We start from the raw sequence: 23,091 nt of genomic DNA, 5'->3' as shown, positions 1-23,091 counted from the left end.
ACTGAGATTAACGCAAAGTGTGACGGATGGATAGACGGAATGACAGAAGGACGGAAAGATGAAAGATGGACATGACAAATACTATATACCCCGACCATATTCACGGCGGGGCATTTAAGAGGATAAATCCCTGTTGTTCTTTCATATAACAAAAACTTGAAGCGCTCTGCTTCAAGTCCATCCCCTACTAAGATAGCAGACATACAGACAACTTAGATATCCAGACCTACTGTATCCTATCATGTAAACACCTGGAATGATAACATCTGTATTAAGTTTCATCACTGTACTATTGACACTTTGAGCACAAAAACACATATTTATATCCACAACTTTTCCACTAATAAAAGTAACTTTCACAATATGAAAAGCCTTTCCGTAGCTTGTTCTTGTTACTTGAAAACTAGTGAAGACACGAGAACTTGAGTTGAGTGAAAATGTCATTTATTGACCAAATAAATGACGAAAGTGAACAAAAACACATAAATATACAATATTACATACAATCATGTAAATTATAGCTGGGATAAGGCCAAATAATGATTAGTTTCAACTAAGATATGATATATTGCGACTTAGTGCTTATCCCAGCTATTGTTATATAATGATTACCAAGTTTGTGTAACAAGAAGGTGACGTAAACAAAGAGGCCAAACAGCATGCAAAATGCTTGCATGAAGCATGCAGCGCCACCCAAGGAAAGGCATTTCATAAATTATATACTGCTCAATATTAAATGTAGCAAACATGTGTTCTTTAACAGATAATAACATTGTGAACTGAATATCATGTAACCGTATGGACTAAATAAGCATAAACATTAATAACCCACATAAGCACAAAGTTATATCTGAATAAGTAACAAAATATAAAGGACAAAGGTTACTAAACCTGTGAATAACATAAGGTTAACGAGACTAAAAAAGAGACCATATGCTACCTCAGAAACAACATGAGCTCATTTTTACAATTAATATTTTATGAACATCCACATGCTGAACTTATGCACAAAATTCAGAGCAAAATCCTGCTGAGTTCCAACTAACATACAGTTTTTATAAGCAGCTGTTCGCTGACCTGATACACAAATTTTTGAACTTCTAAGCTCATGACATGATACAATTTTGTAAACAGACATATGCTGACCTGATACACAATTCTCAAGACCAAATTTAAAGCTGAATTCCAACTAACATACATAAATTTTATGAGCATCTGGGTGCTGTCCTCAAGTATATTAGCTCGCAAATTTAAGGCCAATATGAAGAGTAAAATGTGCATCTAACTAGCACTTAATTTTCAAAGCGAACACTTTGCAAGATCACTGACCAAAGTACTATTTTATTTAAGCAGCTAAATGCTGACCTCGGAAGGTTTAAATTTGTTTTCTTTTTTTTGATAGGATGCTTTAAAATTTTACAATTTATAATAATAATAATAATAATAAATACTTTATTTAAAGAAGGTAACCTGGTTAGTGCATGCACTATTCTTCCCCAGGGCCTTCTATATATATCAAATACAAAAAATAATACAGAATACAATTCATCATATATAATAGTAATATGTTTAAGGAATTACAATCATACGATAATGAATATAATGTCCATGTATAGTTTTAACAATCATAATACAATATACAATATCGAAACCTTATTGTCCTCAAAAAATTGTGCGACAGCTGATGATGTAATTTTCTATATTACGCTTAAATGTTCGTAGAGATTGAGAGAATCTAATGTGTTGGGGAAGTTTATTCCATAGATGTACACCTGAATACTGAAAAGATGTCTTGAATAAGTTTGTACGAAATTTCGGCAATCTTAGATCATAATTACTTTCAGATCGTAGATTATAAGAAGTAGAAGAATGAAATTCAAATAAATTACAAAGATATTGGGGAGTCGTTCCACTGAAAATTTTGTATAATAATATGTATTTGTATAGATCAACTAGCTCATAAACTGTTAACCATCCAAGTTTCTCAAACAGTGGTTTAGAAGAAGAATCTGGACTTGCGTCAAGAATAATCCTTGCTGCCCTTTTCTGTAATTTAAATAATCTGTCCATGTCCTGCTTGGGGGCATTACCCCAAATAGTCAAACAATAGTTAATAGATGGTAAAATATAAGCATTGTAATATAGTTTTCTGGTATGTAGAGGGAGAAATTTCTTAATCCTTCGAAGAGTAAATAACTTATAATTTATCGTTTTACAAACCGAGTCAATATGATTTGCATACTGTAACTTATCATCAATATGTACACCAAGAATTTTTTCAGTTTCAACCATTTCAATTGTTTTGTCTGAGGCATAAAGTTGTAAATTTGGATTATCTAATTTTGATTTTCTTTGCTGTGTTCCCATTAACATACATTTTGTTTTATCTACATTTAAAACCATTTGATTTTGAGCACACCATTTCTCAATCTCACAAAGATCTTAATTTAGTGTATTTTCTAAACATCTTGCATTATTATTATTAGAATACAGAGTTACATCATCAGCAAACATATCAATATTTGAATTGTTTACATGTAATGGAAGGTCATTTATGTACAATAAAAATAAAAGTGGGCCCAAAATTGACCCTTGTGGCACTCCTGCTGTGACGGGTAGAATATTGGAGACACATGATCCAAATTTAACACACTGGGTCCTATCGTAAAGATATGATTTAAACCACTTTATAGCTGTTTGGTCAAATTTGTAATGGGTTAATTTCTCTAGAAGAATATCATGATTCACTAAATCAAATGCTTTACTAAAATCTATAAATGTTATACCGATTAATTCACCACGATCCATTGCAGTAAGCCAACTTTCTGTTAGTTTTGTAAGTGAAGTTTGACAGGAATGGAGTTCCCTAAACCCCGACTGGGATTGTGTTAGTAGATCAAATTCATTAGTGAAATTTTGTATTAGCTTAGCTACATGTTTTTCTATCAATTTAGATATAGTTGGTAGAATAGAAATAGGACGATAATTATTCGGGTCAGCTTTGTCACCTTTCTTAAAAATAGGTGTTACTATGGCTTGTTTTAAATTTGTCGGGAAAATACCACTTGCTATGCTAGCGTTAATAAGATGAGTTATAGGTTTACATATATATTTAGATGTGACTTTCAGAAGACGTGGCCCAATGAAGTCAATGCCAGCTGATTTATTGATATTTAGAGAATTTAACATGTTATAAACTTCACTTTCCTCAATTTGATGAATACTAAACAATGTTTCTTCATCAAGCTTAGACCTAACAAAATTACATAATATATTAGGATCATAATCATGTTTTGGCATATCCAATAGAAGCTTGTTAGAGACATCCGTAAAGTGGTTATTAAAAGTATTTGCAATATCCTGTAAATTGTCAACAATTTCACCATTAGAAGACACATGAGATGGAGTTGTATTCTTAAGATTACATGTTAATTGATTAAGATAGTTCCACATTTCTTTGGGATTTGAACTCTGTTCAATCGCTGTTTTATAGTAAGAAGATCTTGATTTGTTTATAAGAACGCTAACTTTGTTTCGATAAATTCTATAGTTCTCCATGTCTCCTTCTTTGTGGTAATAGTCCCGTAAATGTCTAGCATTGTTTATTTCTTGTGTCATCCATTTAGGACGGATTTCACTCTTTACTCGTTTTGTTTTAACCTGTGCATGCTGGTCAAGGACGCTATTAAATAATTCATAGAATTCAGTTAGTATTTCATTAGGGTCATGCATCTGGAGGAGATTGTTAAATTCTATTTGTTTTAAGTCTTGGAGGAATTTATTTTCATCAAACTTTTTGAAGTCTCTATACTGAATTTCTATGTGTTTTCCTTTTTGCGGCATGCATTTTGTTTTTCTAGTGGCACATATTGGGTAGTGATCAGAGATGGCTATAAAAGGTATATTTACTTCACATATGTTATCTGGTTTATTGGTGTAAAAGTGATCTATTAGGGTACTTGAGGTATTAGTTACTCTGGTTGGTGTTGTAATTAATTGTGAAAAACCATACTCTTCTATAGCATATGTCCAACTTTGTGGGGGTTCTTTGAATAAGTCTACATTAAAGTCACCTGTTAAGATAATTTCTGCATCGTCACAGCAGGAGGCACAGTTAATCTCTCTAGCCAGGTCCTCTGCCCAGCAGGAGGGAGCAGATGGTGGACGATATGCTGAACAGTAATAAATTGGTTTAGAATTTTTAATCTTTAATTCCAGCCAAATTGTTTCAATATTACTGATTTCAAAATCAGGCCTACGTTTATATCTTATATTATTAGAAATGTAGACAATAATTCCACCACCTGCTCTCAGAATGCGATCTTTTCTTTCCATATCGAAACCCTCAATATACAATTCAGAATCACTGACTTGGTCATTCAAGAAGGTTTCACAAAGTCCTAAAATATTTACAGTTTGTTTGTCATGAAGTAATAGTTTAATTTCTTCAATTTTAGGCAATAAGTGGCATATGTTTAGATTTCCAAATCTTAGACCTTTTTTCACCAAACCAAACCCATTATTGCTCGGTACATGTGGTACATGTATATTCTCATTTTTAGATATAGTATGATTAGCAGATTGTGAAACCTTCTTGGTATGAAATCTTTGAGTATTCTTGTCTGGTTTTGAGAATTTAGAAGTATTTGGTGAAGTAATTAAATTTTTTGAATTTGTTACAAGATCTAGAGAAAAATATTCACATTGTTTGCATGAACAGTGGATCTTATTACATTCTGAACATAATCTACTAAGAGTCGAATAAACATTGTTGTCAAGAGAAATCGTTTGGGAACTATGGTCGGCTACACATTCGTTGCCAGTTTCCTAGTGTCCATTCGGACAAAGCTTGGTTTTATGACCTAGTTCCCCACAATTCCAGCAGTCCAACTTTCTTCCATGTCTGCAGTGTCGTGATATGTGTCCACTTTCTCCACAGAAATAACAGAAGGCTGGACGGCGGAAGGAAGTACTGCCAAGTATTTCCGATTCTACCATTCGTACGTACGTTTCCGACTCTGAGGATACTCACGTATTGATGGAAAATTTTTAGCAGTTCTGCTGTACCTCTGTCTGACAGATGAATGTTGTCTTTCCAATAATACTCTTGTTTGGGATTTCCACGACCAAAGAATTTAGAAGTTGGAATCACTGTACCACCATATATTTCACATACACTTTTAATAATTCCATTAACTTCACTGGTGTTTGTATCACGCCTTGGTAATACTTCCGAGATAAATACACTGATACTAGAATTCCGATTTCTGAGATCTGTGATTACTTCTGCGAAATCATTTTCTATTGCCTCTGGGTCTCGTCGTCTAGATGCATCATTTCCGCCAGCATAGATAATTACACTACGATATGAAGAAACATCCATTTTTGAGAGCTTGGACCGTATATGGGAGATGTTTGCCCCGCGATTTGTGCTGACCTGCACAGTTGAACGCAATCCTCTGGTGCGGATCCTTTGTAGTATGGAACTTCCTATGATGAGGACAGATTTATCCGCTGGGATCTTTCTAGGTTGATTTGTGCCATGTTTGGTGTTTGAATCTGGCGAGGTAGGAAAACTCCTAGTACATGTAGTATGAGCTTCACTGGCATCTGTCATGGTACTGTTGGATATTGTAGGAGCTTTAAGGGTGCATTGGGTATGCCTTGATACACCAGCTGGAATGTGAAGGAGTCCGTCTGTTGATGTCTCCTTTTGTTTTGTCCTATTAGGAGTTGTTTGGATAGCTCTTGAAACAAGCGATGTGACATTTTTTGACCCATTTAGTTGCTGTTTTAGGTCACTGACTTCTTGTGACAAAAGCTTGACGGTATCAGACAATTCCTGAATAAGTTTGGCACTGCTAATACACTGATGACAATTCTGTGATGTCTTACCCTTAGGGGTGGAGGTGCATTGAGGAGATGTTTCATCTAAAGTCTTACAATTTGTTTCCAAATTTACATCCAATTTATTCAAGTCCGTGAGGAACTCCTGATACCAAGAAAAATACGACTCCCCTTGGATATGTAGAGAGCTTGTTGTCTCGTAGATGGTAACAGTGACAGTTTTATCCTGTGATTTATAAATAGATCCATGTCGCCTTTCATTGCTGTCTTTGAATAATAGGAGTTTCTTCTCCAACAGATCTAAAATGATGGGGTACTTGTCGCCATCGAAAGTAATTGTAACACTTTCCTGATTTTCCTGTACTTGCAAGAAATTTGGCACATTATTTACACTAAGTCCCACAGATTCCGTTGGAAGATCATTAGTTAAAATAAATGATCTTGAAAATCCGGTAAATGAGTCCAAAAGTGACTTGAAAAGATTAGAATTATCACTCAAACTCATTATTATTCCATTGTTAAGCTAAGTAGAGATAAGATCTTCAGGAGCTGTAAAAAACACGTCTGGTCACCTTGACTGCTTATCAGTTTATCACAGCAACCATTAGCTGGCCTAATAGACTTGATTTATATGTTTAATTACTGAAATGGATGTAAAAAGTTTATCAGATTCTAATTAAATTCTGGAAAAAAAAAACAAAAACAACCATATGCTGACTTCTCTCTTTGGATAGTCGATGGCAGTACATGTATAAGGGGAAACATTTAGTTTGGAATTGATTTATACGTTTAATCACTGAAATGGATGTAAAAAGTTTATCAGATCCTATTTCAATTCTGAAGAAAAACAACCATATGCTGACTTCTCTCTTTCAATAATCGATGGCAGTACATGTTTAAGGGGAACATTTAGTTTGGAACTGATTTATATGTTAAATCACTGAAATTGGATGTAAAAAGTTTATCAGATCCTAATTAAATTCTGGAGAGAAACAACCATATGCTCACTTCTCTCTTATCATAGTCAATGACAGTACATGTATAAGGGAAACATTTAGTTTAGAATTCTTAACATCAATTGTGGAATTTAAAACCTGACTGCATTTATTTTACTGTAACGTCTTTTGAGTGCCAACGACCGAGTTGTTGGATTACAATTTCAGATAAACCATTCTAAGCTGCCACTAGCAGTACAAAACTTGCAGTACAAACACAAAAACTATGACCAAAGTAAAGCAATCAGTTGAAAACTTATATTGCATGTTTTGATTGGAATCCCACAAAACTATACTTAACTGGTTCATCAGATTTGAAGGTGAATAAAGGATTAGATGTGTGTTTATGTTAAGTAATGTATACTTTTAAGGCATGAACTGGACAAAATTGACATTTTAAGTCATTGGCTGTTAAAGTAAGTATCACTGGATGCCTATCATTCATAGTTTGGAATATCTCATTGTTATCTAAAGTGAATTATCATCAAGAAAGATTATGGCTTGTCTTTGAATTACTTCGAGTTGTATGTGTTGTTTATAGGAACGAGTTTGCCTAAGTGCATAAAAATGTTCAAGGCAAGAAGGAAGACTGCTGATAGTTGGTTCTTGTATCTGCTTCTTGAAAAGAGTGAAATAAGTCAGATACTAATTCATTAAGATGGGTTTTGTGATTGGAAGCTCTGGGCTCTTTTGACAACTTTCCTACCATAGAGGAGTATTTGGTTCATAAAATTAAAAATTGCAAATAATTCTTTCTGTAGATGGAAGATAAAACAGTAAACTATGAGTTTTGAAGGTATAACTGCTGTATTATCAGCTAAAAGGCAAATTTTGATAGCTGAAATATGGGACCCAAATGTCTACTAGCAAAATGATTGGAAGAACTTTAAGATAAATTTGACAATCTATATGAATATCTAACTAAGATTTAGCAGACCATTTTAAACTTTATACAGTTTCTTAACCCAAAGCACCAGATGCATCTATCTACTTATAAATGTAGCTTCTGTAAAGAACACCACTAATACTGATGAAATATTGACTTGCCACAAAAATGATCCATATTAAAAGGCTACATTGCCTTAATTCCACATGTTCCTTAGCAGTTGATTTTCTATGTAATGGTTTGGTTTGCAATTGAACTCAGAATTCAAATCTATAAAGAGTCTCAAACAATGCACGACCAGGTGTGACCACTTGACAGGCAAATTTTGAACATTTATCCTGGACTATCCCTCTCAACATTTGTCTAATATTAATGAGTCTGTTCTCATGTCTTAGATAATCTACTTCCTATAGGAATAGAATCTACCTCAATTCCATATATAGTCAAACAAGTTATTGAGAAGACAGTTTTTGTTTCTTTAGAGGAAAATATACTCTCAAACGTAAATGTTTGAAGTTTCTAACATCAGAGAGACATTTTGAGATATTGGCCTGATTTTTATTCCAACATAAACCATTACAAGGACCTGTTTAAAACTTAAACAAAACTGACAAGATGAACTAGCACCCATTGGTTAACATTTATCAAATAATATTGATTGTTAAATGATAGTCTGAATGTGCTTTGGGATATTTCTAAAATCATCTCCTATGTCTAGCTTAGCCATAAGTGCCTCTCAGATATAATCTGTAATACATTTTCATTAATGTCACATTGCACAACTTATTTTTCACAAAATGTCTTCATTTACTGATAATACATTATATCGCCAAATTATCTATATATATTTATATGTATTTGTTTGCTTTGAGAATGAAATGATTTAAAAATCAGAATATAATAGCACTTTTAATAGTGTTCACCAAATGACATGGTGAATCTGCACATACATGCACTTGCAAGAATACGAAATGAGTAAAATGACAAATATATTTAATATAGCCAATTTTCAATTATTTATGATGAATTGCTTTTAAAATGGATGCATTAAAAGTGTAAACATTTTGATATGGTCATTATGTATGTGCATGTATTTGCGTGTGTGTAAACCCTAAAATGACTAAAATATTAGATTGCCTTATTTTATGAAGCTTGCCGGGAATAGGATACCAGGAAGGACATAAGGAACTTGGGGGAGCATTTAGTGAACATCTGAAATGGTTCCCATTATAATTAAAACTAGTTGACTGAGGATTTAATGATTAACATTATTTTCTATCTGAAATGAAATATTTTTCTATTTTAAATTTAGAAGTAAACTTTGAGGTCAATGAAATGATCATTAAAGATTTTATTTATTTATTTATTTATTTATTTTATTTGTCTACTGATAACGGGACAGAATCTAGTTGTTACTGTTAAATGTATCTGCCACCGAAAACCTGAAAAACAATGCAACTGTTATAAGGAAAAGCAATGCAACTAATAAGGGTGTTTACCAAATAGGAACTATTCAAATCAGTAGAAGATGTAATAGAAGTCTGTGGTGCAGTGGTGCAGCCTTTGAAGCGATCTTGTTTGTAGAAGCATTGCTGGGAGTCAAGGCTGTTGCTGTTGTCTAAGATTTGCTGCTGCCAGCTGATTTTTTGGAGCAGCCACTTGAGTCGATGATCAATTGGAATCCACCGAATTGCCCAAACTGAACCCACAGAGAGCAATTGAGCCGGTTGACTGTGTAACTTCACCTTTTTGGGTGGCTTCGGACCCATCACATTTTCCTCTTTTTTGGTGGCATTTTATTCTACAATAAGTCTAAGCAGTTGTAATTGCCATAGGTGATAATATAATAGAAGTAATAATTTTCTTTGCCACCAAGCTATAAACACATGGTAGATAGGAGCAAACATGCTTACATTTTTCATCTTTATCATTTGTTATTGAACTCTTCACAATGCATGTTGCCAATCTATTATCATATATATACAAGTGTCGGCTCAGCTTAAAATAGGTCAGTTCATCATGGTCATCATAAAATTCAACAACCGTGACATAAAAGTGATAGGCAACCCATTTTTTTTATAAATAGATAAAAAGATCTTCCAACCTTCATTAGATACATGGAAGATCAAGAAAAATAAACTGGAGCCTTCACATAGTCACATGCAAAAAGACATTGATAGGCAAACCACTTATAAATAAATAAACAGATCCTCCCAACCTTCATTAGATATTGGGAAGATTAAGAAAAACAAATTCCTTTTTTGAAATAAAGAAACAGATCGTCCCAACCTTCATCAGATATTGGGCGATTAAGAAAAACAAACGGTAGCCTACACATAATATGATGGAATCAATTCACGATTCCCAACATCAATTGGAATCAATTGACGATTCCCATACTGACCAGTACTGACATGGACAAAAACAGCTGGAGCTTTCACATACAAAAAACATTGATAGGCAATCATTTTTTAATAAATAAACAAATTGTCCCAACCTTCATTGGATATTGGGAAGATTAAGAAAAACAAATTGGAGCCTTCACATAATATGATGGAATCCATTGGCGATTCCCAAAATTTTTACAAGTGCTGACATTGACAGCAAATTATTAATTCATGTAACATAATGTGCAGAGACATGTCGAGGTTTACGTTGAAATTAAATAAGCACTAATATAATGTCATATTTTTGTGTAACATGTGACATGACATATTGCGGCATTAGCCAGAATCTTTATCACATGCATTCAGTGTTTTCCCTAAGAGCCGGCAATCAGGTAAATTGACCACTTTAAATGACAAAATTGTCGCTTTAGAATAACAATTTGTTGTAAGATCCACAGAGATTTTGTGATCTCTAATCCTTTACGTTGAAATAAATGGAAAACACTGATGCATAACAATCTATCATCATATGTGCAATGTACTACTTATCATTATTCTCCCATCCAATCAGATTGGAGGCATGGAGGGCAGCACTTTTTATGTTCTGAAGGTACTTCTTCATGAACCGGTGGTCGCAGCTGTTGTCTTCAGGTGAACCCCATCACTTGCCAAGTATTTCATGTCTGGGTTCCAGAAACTGCAGTGGTGCCAAATTTAATTATTGCTGGTGAACTGGTGATATTGATGGTGTAAAAGTTTATTATTGTCAATCACTGTCGCCTACTTGGATGGATGTCTGCTGACCAACTTGAAAGTCGAGTAATATTCTCTTGAGCTGGCTAGCTCGCGGGTCTTGAGACCGCCCCTGGCTCATATTAACAATTTAAATGTATGTTTCTATAGCCGTGAATTATCGAAATCTGGTTCATTCAGTTAAAAAACACAAAGCAACTCTTCAAAGAAGAATTGACCTATCTGCACTACAGTGAGCGGTTTGGGATATCAGGTTTTTACCTCCATGCTGACTAATCCGAAATCGATTAAGACAATTGCACAATCCATTAAACTGTTCAAACTGATAACGCATCTGAGGTGGTGTCACAGGAGTAGAAAATATAGCTTTAAATCAGAGAAATTTGAATATCTCGATCTCTAAATTGATTCCAACCTCATGTTTGCGTAAAATCAAATTAATTGAGCACTCGATCCCGATCAAGCCGAACCCGATCCAAACATGAGTTCGATCCCAATCCAGTCGACCCCACTCTTTTTACATTAAAAATCAATAACAACTGCAATTTTAATCTAAATTTGTCAAAAACAATGTAAAAAAGATTGTATATAAATCATTTTATGAGACATAAAATTGTATTTGTTACAATCAACATAATTGGAGATAAAAAGGCCGCAATTTTTTGTAGGGAGCTAGGGATACCTACAAATGTACCAAAATAACAATGGGCACATATGGGGACCGAGTGTAAGCACACGTATCCGATCCGAACGGTCATCACGTTATGCACCAGTGTATGCGGGACTGTCCTTCTCCCTGTCTCCAGTGCAACCTGGTGTACCCATTTACTATACTATACTGTGGTTTCCCTCCGCTTGTGCGAGGTGGAGGTGAAACCAGCCATGACAGGCCATGAACCAAGGATGTTTCCATATAATGTTACTGTAGTGTATTTGGTTTTTTTTTAATTTTAATTTGGATCAGGCTCGAGGGTTCACCGATCTCTCTCTTCCCGCGTTTCCGCCAAGCCAGGTGCAGGCCATGTTGTGAGAGCTCCCAGATTTTGTTGTGTTATCAATTCAATTGTTCATAATTGATATATTATTCTTACTTGAAGTGATTTAATTGTTTTAATACTATTAGGAAATCACTTTATTGGCGTCGCCGGTAGGATTTCTGACGGTCTTACGAGACCGAAGCGGCGCTTAGGGGACGCCGCGCGGTCAGGCCATGTGCAGGTGATTATGTTTTAATTATTTCGGCGGTGAATGGAATCAGGGTTAAGTTATGAAATTTGCTAGAAATCAGTGATTGGAATATGTATTTTTGTGAATCGATTTTTCTGTTTGATTTGTAATGATTTTGTGATGTATTAGTGTTTTAACGTTAGGGCCATAGGTCAAGCCAAGCTTTTATTTGTTGTCAGTTGTCCTGGAGTTATGAGTGAAAAGAAAAGGTTATTTGGTCGAGGTAAGGAGAGTCCCGAGCGCATGAGCGGTATGGGTGTCCTTCGGGGCGAGGTAGCTAGGCCGGGTGGTTTGGCAGGGGCCCAGGGGCAGGATGCTAATGCATGGGGAGATATTCAACCTGACAGAGAAGGCCAAATTTTTTTAGGCTAACTCCTTTTAGACCACCAGTATTTAGTACTCCAAGCAGCAGCGAGGGTGTGAGTATCCAGTGGCTGCAACGTTATTGTTGACAAACCAATCTTGTAGAATCGTTCGTGGATCGTGCGTGATCGTTCGTGTAACGTGCGAGATCGTGCGTGTATCAGACTCAATCGTTTGTGGTTTTATCGTGCGCGATCGTGCGTGTAAATTTCGTTATCTAAGTTTTAATCGTTAAGTCTATGAAATTATATTGATAATTCTTTAAAATCTATAATCAGTATGGAGTCGTATTTCGTTTTGAAAACATCGATTCTTAAATATTTTGAACTATTTTGAGTGAAGAATCGTGCGTTTGCGTTAGCAATCGTGCAAGATCGTGTAATGTGTAGAATCGTTTGCGTGAAGGATCGATCCTTTAACAGGTTTAATCGTGCGTTAATCGTGCGGAATCGTTCGTGTAACGTGATCAATCGTGTAAGTTGTCAACAATAACGCTGCAGCCACTGTAAGACAGCGGTTGGGGAAGTAGATATGTCCCTCACCCTGGGAGTAGTGACAGGCCTGTACTGGGGACAGCTGGGGGTGGACCACATCAGAGCTTGGGGTTTACACCGAGCAATGATCAGGTCCTGGCTTGGTTAAAGGGAGTTCAGACCCAATTAGCCCAACTGACCCAGATCCTGGTAGGGAAGTCAGGGGGTAACCACTCCCTGGAATATAGTGTAGGGAAGGAAAACAGGAACACTGCAGTAAGAAGGCACAATGTAACCTCATTGAGTAGCCCTTCAGGGAACCCCGGGTCAGGTGGTTTGACTTGTGTAACTAGTGTACCCAGCAGCACCCAGGCTACATGTAGAAGAACTATTGTAGTCTTCTCACATGGGGGCTAATCTGGGCAGAGGAATAATGAGGGGCAGTGTAGAGTCTTGTTTTCAGGTGGGTATGGCGGTAACCCATTGAGAGTTTCCCCCGGCCAGAGTGTTGGTCAGAGGAATGGGGGTAGTCATCCCTCAATCATGACGACTCAATCACACACCAGTAAGGGGGCAGTGTCCTGGGGGGAGCCCCTCTATAGTTTTCAAGGTCCATTAACTCCGGTTAGGTCAGATTACGCTATGCCTCAGGAGGCATATGAAAATACAAATAGGGAATCCCCCGGGACTCTGAGTCACTCATGTTCTGCATCGGGGCAGATGTGTGTTAGGGGTCAGACAGGCACGGAGGCTGTGCCAGGTGTCAGTTTGGCGAGTCCAGCTCCAGTTTAGGCCAATAGATATTTATATTTCGGGTGCATCATGCGGTAAGGAAAATACTTCTCTTGAGTCTCCTGTAAGACTCCAGGGGTCATCTCCCAGTGATTCCTCAAGGTCGGGCCGAAATATCCCTGCTAAGGCCAAGAGTCTCAAGTACGCTGGTGAACTTGAGTGGGATCTATTCTATGCGAAATTTAGAACGTTGGCTCGTTATTATAGGTGGGATGATGATGATAGTCTATTGGCTCTCAGTGTCTTCGTCGAAGGACCAGCACTAAGGTATTTCTACCTGCACTCCTCACGGGGTGAGCATATGACTTTTCCGGAGATAGCATCTAAATTCGAGCAACGGTTCGGAAAGGGTGCATTGCAGGCCGCGTCGCAAGTAAAGTTTAACTCAAGGGACTGACGAAAGTCTAGAGCAGTGGGGTGACAAGGTCATGGAAACCGCGCAACGTGCTCTAGGGGCGAGGGTCCCGGGACAATTGCTCAAGGAGCAAGCAATCCTGCGGTTTGCAATGGGCTGCCTGGATGTGCGTACAGGCAGACGGTTGATCGAGAGTCCCCCTGTTAATTTGGACGAGGCTGTTCGGCGAGTAAAGATGTATCAGCTGAGTCACGAAGCCCTTATCCCTCAGCCTTGTAGTAGAGTTCGGTCTGTCTCGTTCGATAGCCAGTCCTCAGGTGCGCGGCGGTCTAGATCTTCCGCACCTGTTCCACATAAGACATCCTATGAAACCTTTAGCCGCGAGAACTCACGGAAGTTAAAACTAAGTTCTGGTGATGAGTCATTGCATAGAAATGAGCAAAAGACCTCTAAAGGTGAGCATGGGAGTTCCTTCCCCAGGTCATGCAAGATTGGCGACAGTCTGGTCTATGTTTCAAATGCCATCAACCGGGACATTTCCGACGCGAGTGCCCTGAGAGAATTGTGTCCAAATCAGTTGCTTCAAATGAGAGTAAAAGAAAGTGCACAGAGAGTAAGCAGGTGTGCGCATCAGAATTCTCAAGGGTGGCCCTGTCTGCAAGGTCAAGTCTTGGCTATGGGGAAAGGGCGTGGCATGTGCCTGTCACTGTGAATGGTCATAAAGTTAGTGTTGTAGTGGATACTGCTGCAGAGATAACTACCATATCGCAGACAGTCTATGATCGAATGTCTCCGCCCCCAGAGATCAAAGCAAGGACAGATGTGGACATGGCTGGGCGAGGGGTGACCATGGAGGTAGGCGCTCTGGGTTCTTTACCAATTGAAATAGGGAAGACTCAGCTTGAGCACCCTGTATATGTTGCACCTCTGCAAGTTGACATGCTCTTGGGCATTGACTTTATGCAGGAGGCTGGGGTTGAGTTGCACTGTGGTGCTGGTGAATTTAGGATAGAGGGTTGCAGAACCTCTCAGGCTCTGCATTAAGGAAGCACAAGGTCAGTGCGGACAGTTGCTCCCAGGATCAATATAAAGCAATTTAAGGCCTGTGTTGACCATAATGGACTTTCTGTGAAGACAGGTGGTCCAGCTGGAAGCTATAAGAACATGCCAGATCCTCATTACGGGCCCCAGGCTTTCATAGTCCAGGGGCATTAGGGCTGTGGTGAGAAAAAATTTAGTTAGGGTGTCCATGCTCCTAGCTCTCTGAGCGGGGGCTTGAGACATGTTTGTATTGTTAATAAGTTGGTTTTCAGCGTTTTGTTCCAGATGTCGGTGTCCTGTGTTTGGAGCCTTGGTAGGATCCATGCAGGCGTGTTCGCAAATGCCGCCTGCTGCAGCCATTTTCAGGGATCCGGAATTTGTGTTTATTTGAACTGTTTATGTTTTAAAGCTAACCATATGATAATCTGGACACTTTCTATGGAAGAGATTTATCGCGGATTATATTTAATCAATTTGTATTGTAAATCACAGGAAGATAATTGTGATCTATTGTGTCAAAAGTGTTATGTGATTTAATGTTGTAAATGGCCTCCACTTTGTCGGCATTGGGACATTCCTCCACAAAATAGGGGGGATGTAGTGTATTTGGGGGGTGTTTTTAAATTGTAATTTGGATCGGGCTCGAGAGTTCACCGATCTCTCTCTTCCCGCGTTTCCGCCAAGCCAGGTGCAGGCCATTATGTGAGAGCTCCCGGATTTTGTTGGGTTATCTATTCAATTTTCATAATTAATATATTATTCTTACTTAAAGTGATTGAGTTGTTTTAATACTATTAGGAAATCACTTTATTACTTTAGACAACTTATGTGCAACATGCACATATGTATTACATACCAAAACGCCCCCCTGCTTTGAGGCAGGATGGGGACCATCATGCCTGACAAATGTATTTCCGAGATTTTAATGGTTGAGTCATGGTTTATGTAACGGCCATTTATTTCTCTGGTTATAAACTTTTTGATGGACTTGTTTACTTTGAACCGTTTTTTTTTTTCCTTTTTTGGGTTAATTTTTGCACCTGCTGTGGGATGGACTCCATGCCAGTAGAGCCTAGATAACATTGAGGAAAAGATTAAAGTGGTACTAGGGAGAAGTGAGTTATAGCGATATAAGCTGCACTGCATTTGATGAATACGTTTAATGCTTGCTAAATCTGGTGTAGTTAAATCATTAGACTCAAGGTGTATCAATAGAAATTTGGGTGTAGATAGCTGGAGTAAATAATAAGAGACTGCCTTGTCTAACTGATCCCAGTACATACCCCTATGCCCTAACCAAGTAATTGTGGCAGGTAAATTAAGGTTACTTCCACCTGGTCGATAGGTTGCAGCATTGTGGCCTGCCCAGAATGGAATTGATGATCCCAGTATCCAAACGGTTGGGGTACTGAAAAATCTTTGTAAGAGTATGTAGGTGCTACAATAACAGGGGACAGTTTTATTGTCTCCTAATGTAAGTTAAATATGAAGTTGATCGCCATCTTCCTTGTTTGGCTAGGTCATTTGCCATGCCGATTCTAAAACTATATGACCTAAAGTGCTCTGTGACCCGAATATATTCTAATGTCTTTCAAAATATGCTCAATAGCTCTAAAATTTGTTCTCATGAATCTTATAAATATTCTCAGTAGTTCTCAAAACTATTCCCAGTAGATCTTAAAAGAGTCTCAGTAGTTCTAATAAATATTCATAGTTTTTCTCGTAAATATATATTCCCATTTTTTTCATAAATACTCACAGTTTTTCTCATAAATATTCTCAGTTTTTCTCATAAATATTCTCAGTAGTTCTTATAGATGTTGTTCACCAATATTCTCAGCTGTTTTCATAAGTATTCAAGGTAGTTCTAATAGATATTCAGCATTTTCTGGGGTAAAATTTCTCAACTGAAATCTACCCGAGAAATCTTAGATTGATTAAAGACAACACCTATCTAATACAATTGCAAAATATCTTCTGTTCTTAAGATATAAATGATGTATTAAAATACACAAAACAAAACAGAGATTATACTAAGCACAGTAAAATTCCTATTTTTTTCTACCCACAATGACGTCTAGTATCCACATGAACTATCATGAAAAATCATTAAAAAGCTAATTAAAAATTTTGATTTAAAAAACGTGGATAGTTTTGAAAGAAATACTTATTAATATTAAAACTATTCATTAATTCTCTTTTTATTCATACAAGTATTTACAACGACCACATCCGTGCTTCCAACGGCCGTGACTCCGCTATCAACAACAGCTTGTCATGCTCATACTGACTGCAGTGGACACCTATGTGCCTCTGATAAACACCCTTACTGCAAAATCGAAAGATACTCAACAACATGTGATTGTACAGGTAAACGTACAGCCATCATTAACTATATAAAAATGAATATCTTAAGAATAATATAAGTTTGTTCCTCTTTTTACATGATGTATAAATCAAGATTAAAACTGAGCAAGTTAAAAAAGCCTTTTTTCGAAATTGTGAAAATCATGGCCCATAGATCAGTTAAAGCGTTGGCGGGGCTTAAATGATGATAAAGTGAACATGTTATATTTTTTTTCAATTGCCTTCTCTATTCATGGTTATTTATCCAAATAAGAGCATGATTATATCGGGCAAGGTTGCCTCTACAATTATGTAGAATTCGTGACCATTGAAGGGTTCAGGAGTCTTCTGATAGGAAAGGGGGTGTATTCTTAACAAACGGTGTGTGAAAAATGCATTATTTCTTTGAAAACGTCGCTGCTCCTGGTATGGGTAATAAGCTAATTACATAATTATAATAAATTTTACGGTGTTCGCTTCAAAATTTTGAAATCTTATCTGGTCAAATGTTCTCGTGTTAGGTGATCTATAGGTGTAGTTAAAATGCATTTTGTTAAAAAAATTAAACTTCCCATCTTTTCTTTATCGTCTTGGAGGATTTAAACAGTTGTTCTATAAATTATTTTTATATCCAATAATCAGTTAAATGCAGTCATGACGACACAATGGTTTTTGCGTTAGCGTGATGAAGTAAAATAAAGTTGAGACCTACATAAATACAGTGTAAAACATTGGTTTAAAGCATTAAACATTAGATGAAAAGAATCTCTGCGAGATTAAAGAAAAAATTAAAGTCTGTTGTTCTTTTATTAAATAAATTGGTGATTTTTTCCATGGATTGTAGTTGGATATGACTTTTATCCAACAAAAGTCATTATGCTGGCCTAGGGGCCATAAAACTTAGACGAGCTCACTTTTGATCTCAGTCTCAATTTTCCACTATTTATTCCTTTGGAAAAAGTGAGACTGGGCTCAAAAGTGAGCTCGTCTAAGTTTTATGGCCCCAAGGCCTGAAGTGGGTTTTTTGGCAACTGAGCTGGAAAGATATAAATGAGCAAAACTAGAAATGCACAGTATTTTCAAATATTTATACATGTGAACACAGTATGAGATATGTATCACTGAAACTCACCAATTTTAAATATGCAAAAATATCAACATTCAACAAAGATTTTGTTGATGGTAGAGATATGGCATTGGTTTAAATAAATAACTTTTAACTTTTCTCATTATACCAGTTCCTTTTATTTACGAATAATGCAAGATTAAAAAAAAATTAAAGTCTGTTGTTCTTTTATTTAAAAAAATTGGTCATTTTTCTTTCTTCATGATTATGCCATATATATGTGTTCATAGTTTATGATAAGGGTGTTGCTTTCAGTTTAATACACTTTTCCCTGACAAAACCTTTCCCTCTAAAGCGTTCCTAAGACTCTCTTTCCAGTGGTGCCAGGCAAATCGTCAGTCCACAAACTATTCAAAACTGGAAGTAATATTATTTTCTTTTAATTTCATACCTCTCAAGTCTTGGGGTGTGGAAGACCCTTACGATGGGACTCTAATGATCAAGTAGTGAAAATAGATGAATACTTTGAAAATCTTCTCTGTTCATTGGTATTTTAGACATATCAAACATGAACATAATTATGATGAACAATGATCATTCTTGTAGACTTGTGAATCTCAAGATCCCTTGGTCAGGGGTACATGTACCAGGGGAGGAGGGATCTTATGATTATATACTGAATGTGATTTTTTTAATCTACTCCTTGTTATTAACGAAGCATTTATGATGATGACGGGTGTCATTTCCAAAATTATGAAATGTATTGCCAAGGGCCAGGTGTTTCTGTGAGGTGGGGGTACTTGCTGGTTGATACTGGTAGTGGATATGCATTTTTCTTCGTTCACCTTCTCCACCTCTTGGTATATTGCAATCAAACGAAGCATGCTTCTTGCATGATTAAAATTAACAATGGTGTCTCTTTCAAAATTGTACATTTCATACACTCTGGTTAAAAATACGAGCCAAATGCAGTTGTTGGAAAGTTTTTTACATGATACTTAGGTGACCTGTAAGGCCCATGGACGTCCTGTTTGCTCTGTACTTATACAAAATAAAGTTTTTTTTTTCTAATTTCAGTTTGCACAGAACATAGTCATTGTCTTTGCCCTCAAGGACTGATTGGCCAATGTCACTTTGATTATATACATAATTATCATAGATGTATTTGTGGACTAGCACCAGGTATTTGATCAATTTTATCGGTATGTACAAAGTCAATGACAATTTGAAAATTAATCAAAGTACTGAGAGTACTGATAGGCGGAAGCATGATTGCAAGTCCTCATTGCAAAACTTTAATTACACATATTTGAAGCATAATCTGTTTTAAAGGGGGGGGTGATAAATATTTTGATTGATTGTAGTATTGAAACCAAGGAACAAGAATAAACAATATATCTCCCGTCTCCCTTTGAAGCGGAGACATGAGTATAAGTGACGTCAATAGCAACATGAACATTTTAACATTTATTAAACCCCCCCGCTTGAAAAGTGGGAGGGTATACTGTAATCGGTATGTCCGTCCATCCGTCTGTACGTCTAACTGTCCGTCCGGCCGTCTGTTACTCTTTGGGGTACTCATCTCTGATCCGCAACTCCTCTCATACCACTGAGTGAAAATGAAACCTTCACAGAATCTTTATTACATTGCCATTGTGCACCTCCTATTTTACTTTTTGATCCGACACATATTTTGGGTTTCCCGGCCACAGCAAAACATGGACTTTTCCATTATAATCATATGGGAGACGGGGTTATCATTTAGTGAGCTCATTGCTCACTATACCTCTAGTTTTTGTCAAGTATAACAAGTTAAAATTGAAGTGCAAGTTGCAATACATAAAATTTGTAAGATATTGTTTTGAGGAACAAGAAATGGATAATTATAAAATTTCACACAAAAATGAGTTCTAATGAGTAATAGAAAACAATAAATATCACAATTGCTTTGGAGTTTTTTTTATGTGTTAAGTCTTGTTATAAAACAGCAAATTAAATAAGGATGCAACATACATAGAAGACCTCATATAGATTTACAATGTGTTTGTGGTTCTATGAATTGTTTTCATCCAATAAATGTATGGTCCAGGTAGAAAAAATCGCAAGTCTCTAATGCTGATGACAGGTGAACCCTGTGTCATGATGTCCACAATAAATGGAATATTTTTTCAGGAGAGCTTCTACCATGGCAGGCCCTTGAACGCCAGACAATTTTATTTTCATTCCTGTGGTAAATTTGTCTTTGATGATTGTAAAATATTGGTACATACATCCCAATATTAGTGGTGATTTCTTTTCTGGAGATTATATACACAATTCCCCTCACAACTGTCACTTGGCAGAATTTTCTACAAAGTGTATAATTGAAAAAAAAAATTAAGAATATCTCATAATGTTTAACAAAAATTATTTTACAATGTATCCGACTTTCAATAAATGAAATCAAGGACTTCATATAACCTTTTATCATGATATATTTATACCCCCGCTTGAAAAGTGGGAGGGTATATAGTAATTGGTATGTCCGTCCGTACGTCTGTTACGCTTTGGGGTACCCATCTCTTATCCGCAACTCTTATCCACTGAAGGAAATGTAATTAACTTTCCCAGAATCTTTATAACATATTGCCATTGTGCACCTCATATTTCACATTTTGATCAGACATTTATTTTGGATTTTCCAGAGCAAAACATGGATATTGCCATTATATTCATATGGGAGGCGGGGGGTATTATTTAGTGAGCTCATTGTTCACAACTTCACAGTACCTCTAGTTTAATATATTTTCTAGGGAAGTCAACTTTACCGGGCACTCCGACTCGATCCAACGTCCAAGTATCGAATACTAAAAATAGGTACTCGGTTACTCGGATGTATATTATTTCTTATTTCATTTTTATCAAAAACTTATCAATTATAACTAAAGCATGCAAATGGTAATTAGTATGTCTTCATCTGCACCTAGCTGTAAAACATCCGTTATCGCCTTGATCTACATTCATTCATTCATTCATTCAGTGAAATCTGATATGTATAGAAATTAATGCTACTATACCCACTTCAAGAGTGAAGTGGGTATATAGAAATAACAAAAGATTCAAAACTGCTGAAAGTCAGTTTGTGTAGTTTAGTGTATTTATACTGGAAACAACCAACAAATGATATAATATAAGATTAGCGATCCTGACCAACAACATCTGCCCCCCCCCCCCCCCCCTATTTCGCTAGTTATATAACCTACATGTGTACACAGCAGTTTGTCAAATAGATCCAATTAAAACAACCTTTTGTAATTTTGGTTGTATTGTGCATTTGTGTTTTATTTGATGACTAATTTTAGTACCAAAAATTATTTCCAATGGATTTGATAATTATTAGTACATATATTACATTGATAAATATGATAAAATTAGCTTTGTGGGTTAACAGAGCTTAACTAGGCCCAAGATCAAACTTTTATCTACATTTTACCGTGTAACTGTGTATTCAATTGGAAAAAGTCAGAGTAAAATTTAATATTGACCGATTTGACTTCTATAATATTTTTTTGTATTTTTTTTTCTCTCTCAAAAGCCTACTATTATAAGTAATCATGTATTTGCATGTATTTAAAAAAAATGAAAAGAAAATAAGTCAACAAAAATAAGAAATGTCAAAATATTATATACTTTCAAAAACAGTATTCGGTTCATTTTTGCCATCATAACAAGAATATTTGTTATGCTTTCAAAAATATGTATCATAACTTATGAAAAAAAATTCCACTAGAAATATAATAAATTGATGTACTCACCTTCAGAAAAGTGTTTCTGGTTGTGCTGAGTTGAGTTTTCTTCTGCCATTTAGAGCAAATTCACAATGCAATCTTAATTTTATCCCACTTTCTGTTAGCTGCCTCCGTAAGGACACATCTTTACAGACTAAAATACAATGTAGTTCTCATGCTTGCATCTTAATTTCTGTCCAAATTTTACAGTTTTGGCCCATCCTTCAACATACATGTATTCACATTAAATGAATAAGGATATATTAATGTATACACAAACTGATAATTCCACAAATAATTTCTCCCAGGCATGTAATCATGGTAATTATAGAGTACCAGTTCCTTCGATAAGAACCGACCATAACAGCTATCATATTACGATATCTAAATTAAAGCATGCCTGCATTGGGAGGCGACATTTTCAAGTTAAAACAATAAAAGCTAGATAATTAAGGGTGACAATAAAAGACAGGCTAATCACACAGCGTGAGTTACCTTGCTTATTTTGAAGAGAAGCCCTGTCATTTCCATTCAACTACTGCATGTAAATCATTTGTGCTCCACGTGGGTTTGTTGTCAATAATTTCACGCTGAATCGTCATATGTTAGATTAATACGCGAGTGTAGTATATATATAAATAAACAATTGATAAAAGGAGTTACATACCTCTTTTCTTCTATTTTATACAAGATTATTGAAAAAATTAGTTCCTCAGTAGCTATGTACCTGTCATTAATTCTTAAACATAATTACTTACTTGAACTATTTTGTCCCTCGTAGAAAGATCGCTTC

At 36.1% G+C, this 23,091-nt stretch overlaps 1 protein-coding gene and 1 long non-coding RNA gene across 3 annotated transcripts in view; one reads left to right on the top strand and one right to left on the bottom strand.

Moving 5' to 3' along the window:
• The window catches only part of LOC134260917 (fibrillin-1-like), a 51,261-nt gene that overhangs the window by 6,470 nt on the left and 21,700 nt on the right, over window positions 1-23,091 (top strand). For both annotated transcript variants that reach the window (XM_062743445.1, XM_062743443.1), the window contains one exon: window positions 19,609-19,713. In XM_062743445.1, coding sequence (XP_062599429.1) covers window positions 19,609-19,713 — 105 coding nt within the window. The remainder of the gene's footprint in view (window positions 1-19,608; window positions 19,714-23,091) is intronic.
• Window positions 428-8,410, bottom strand: LOC134260915 (uncharacterized). The gene is made up of 2 exons (XR_009990666.1): window positions 6,566-8,410; window positions 428-1,365 (listed from the first exon to the last, which is right to left on the bottom strand). It is a non-coding gene; the product is annotated as an uncharacterized LOC134260915 (long non-coding RNA).

This window comes from Saccostrea cucullata, unplaced genomic scaffold (assembly GCF_032062105.1).
Source record: "Saccostrea cucullata isolate Sc308-1 unplaced genomic scaffold, CSIRO_AGI_Scuc_v1 ctg4590, whole genome shotgun sequence".
Lineage (NCBI taxonomy): Eukaryota > Metazoa > Mollusca > Bivalvia > Ostreida > Ostreidae > Saccostrea > Saccostrea cuccullata.
This window is presented reverse-complemented; position numbering and strand designations above follow the sequence as displayed.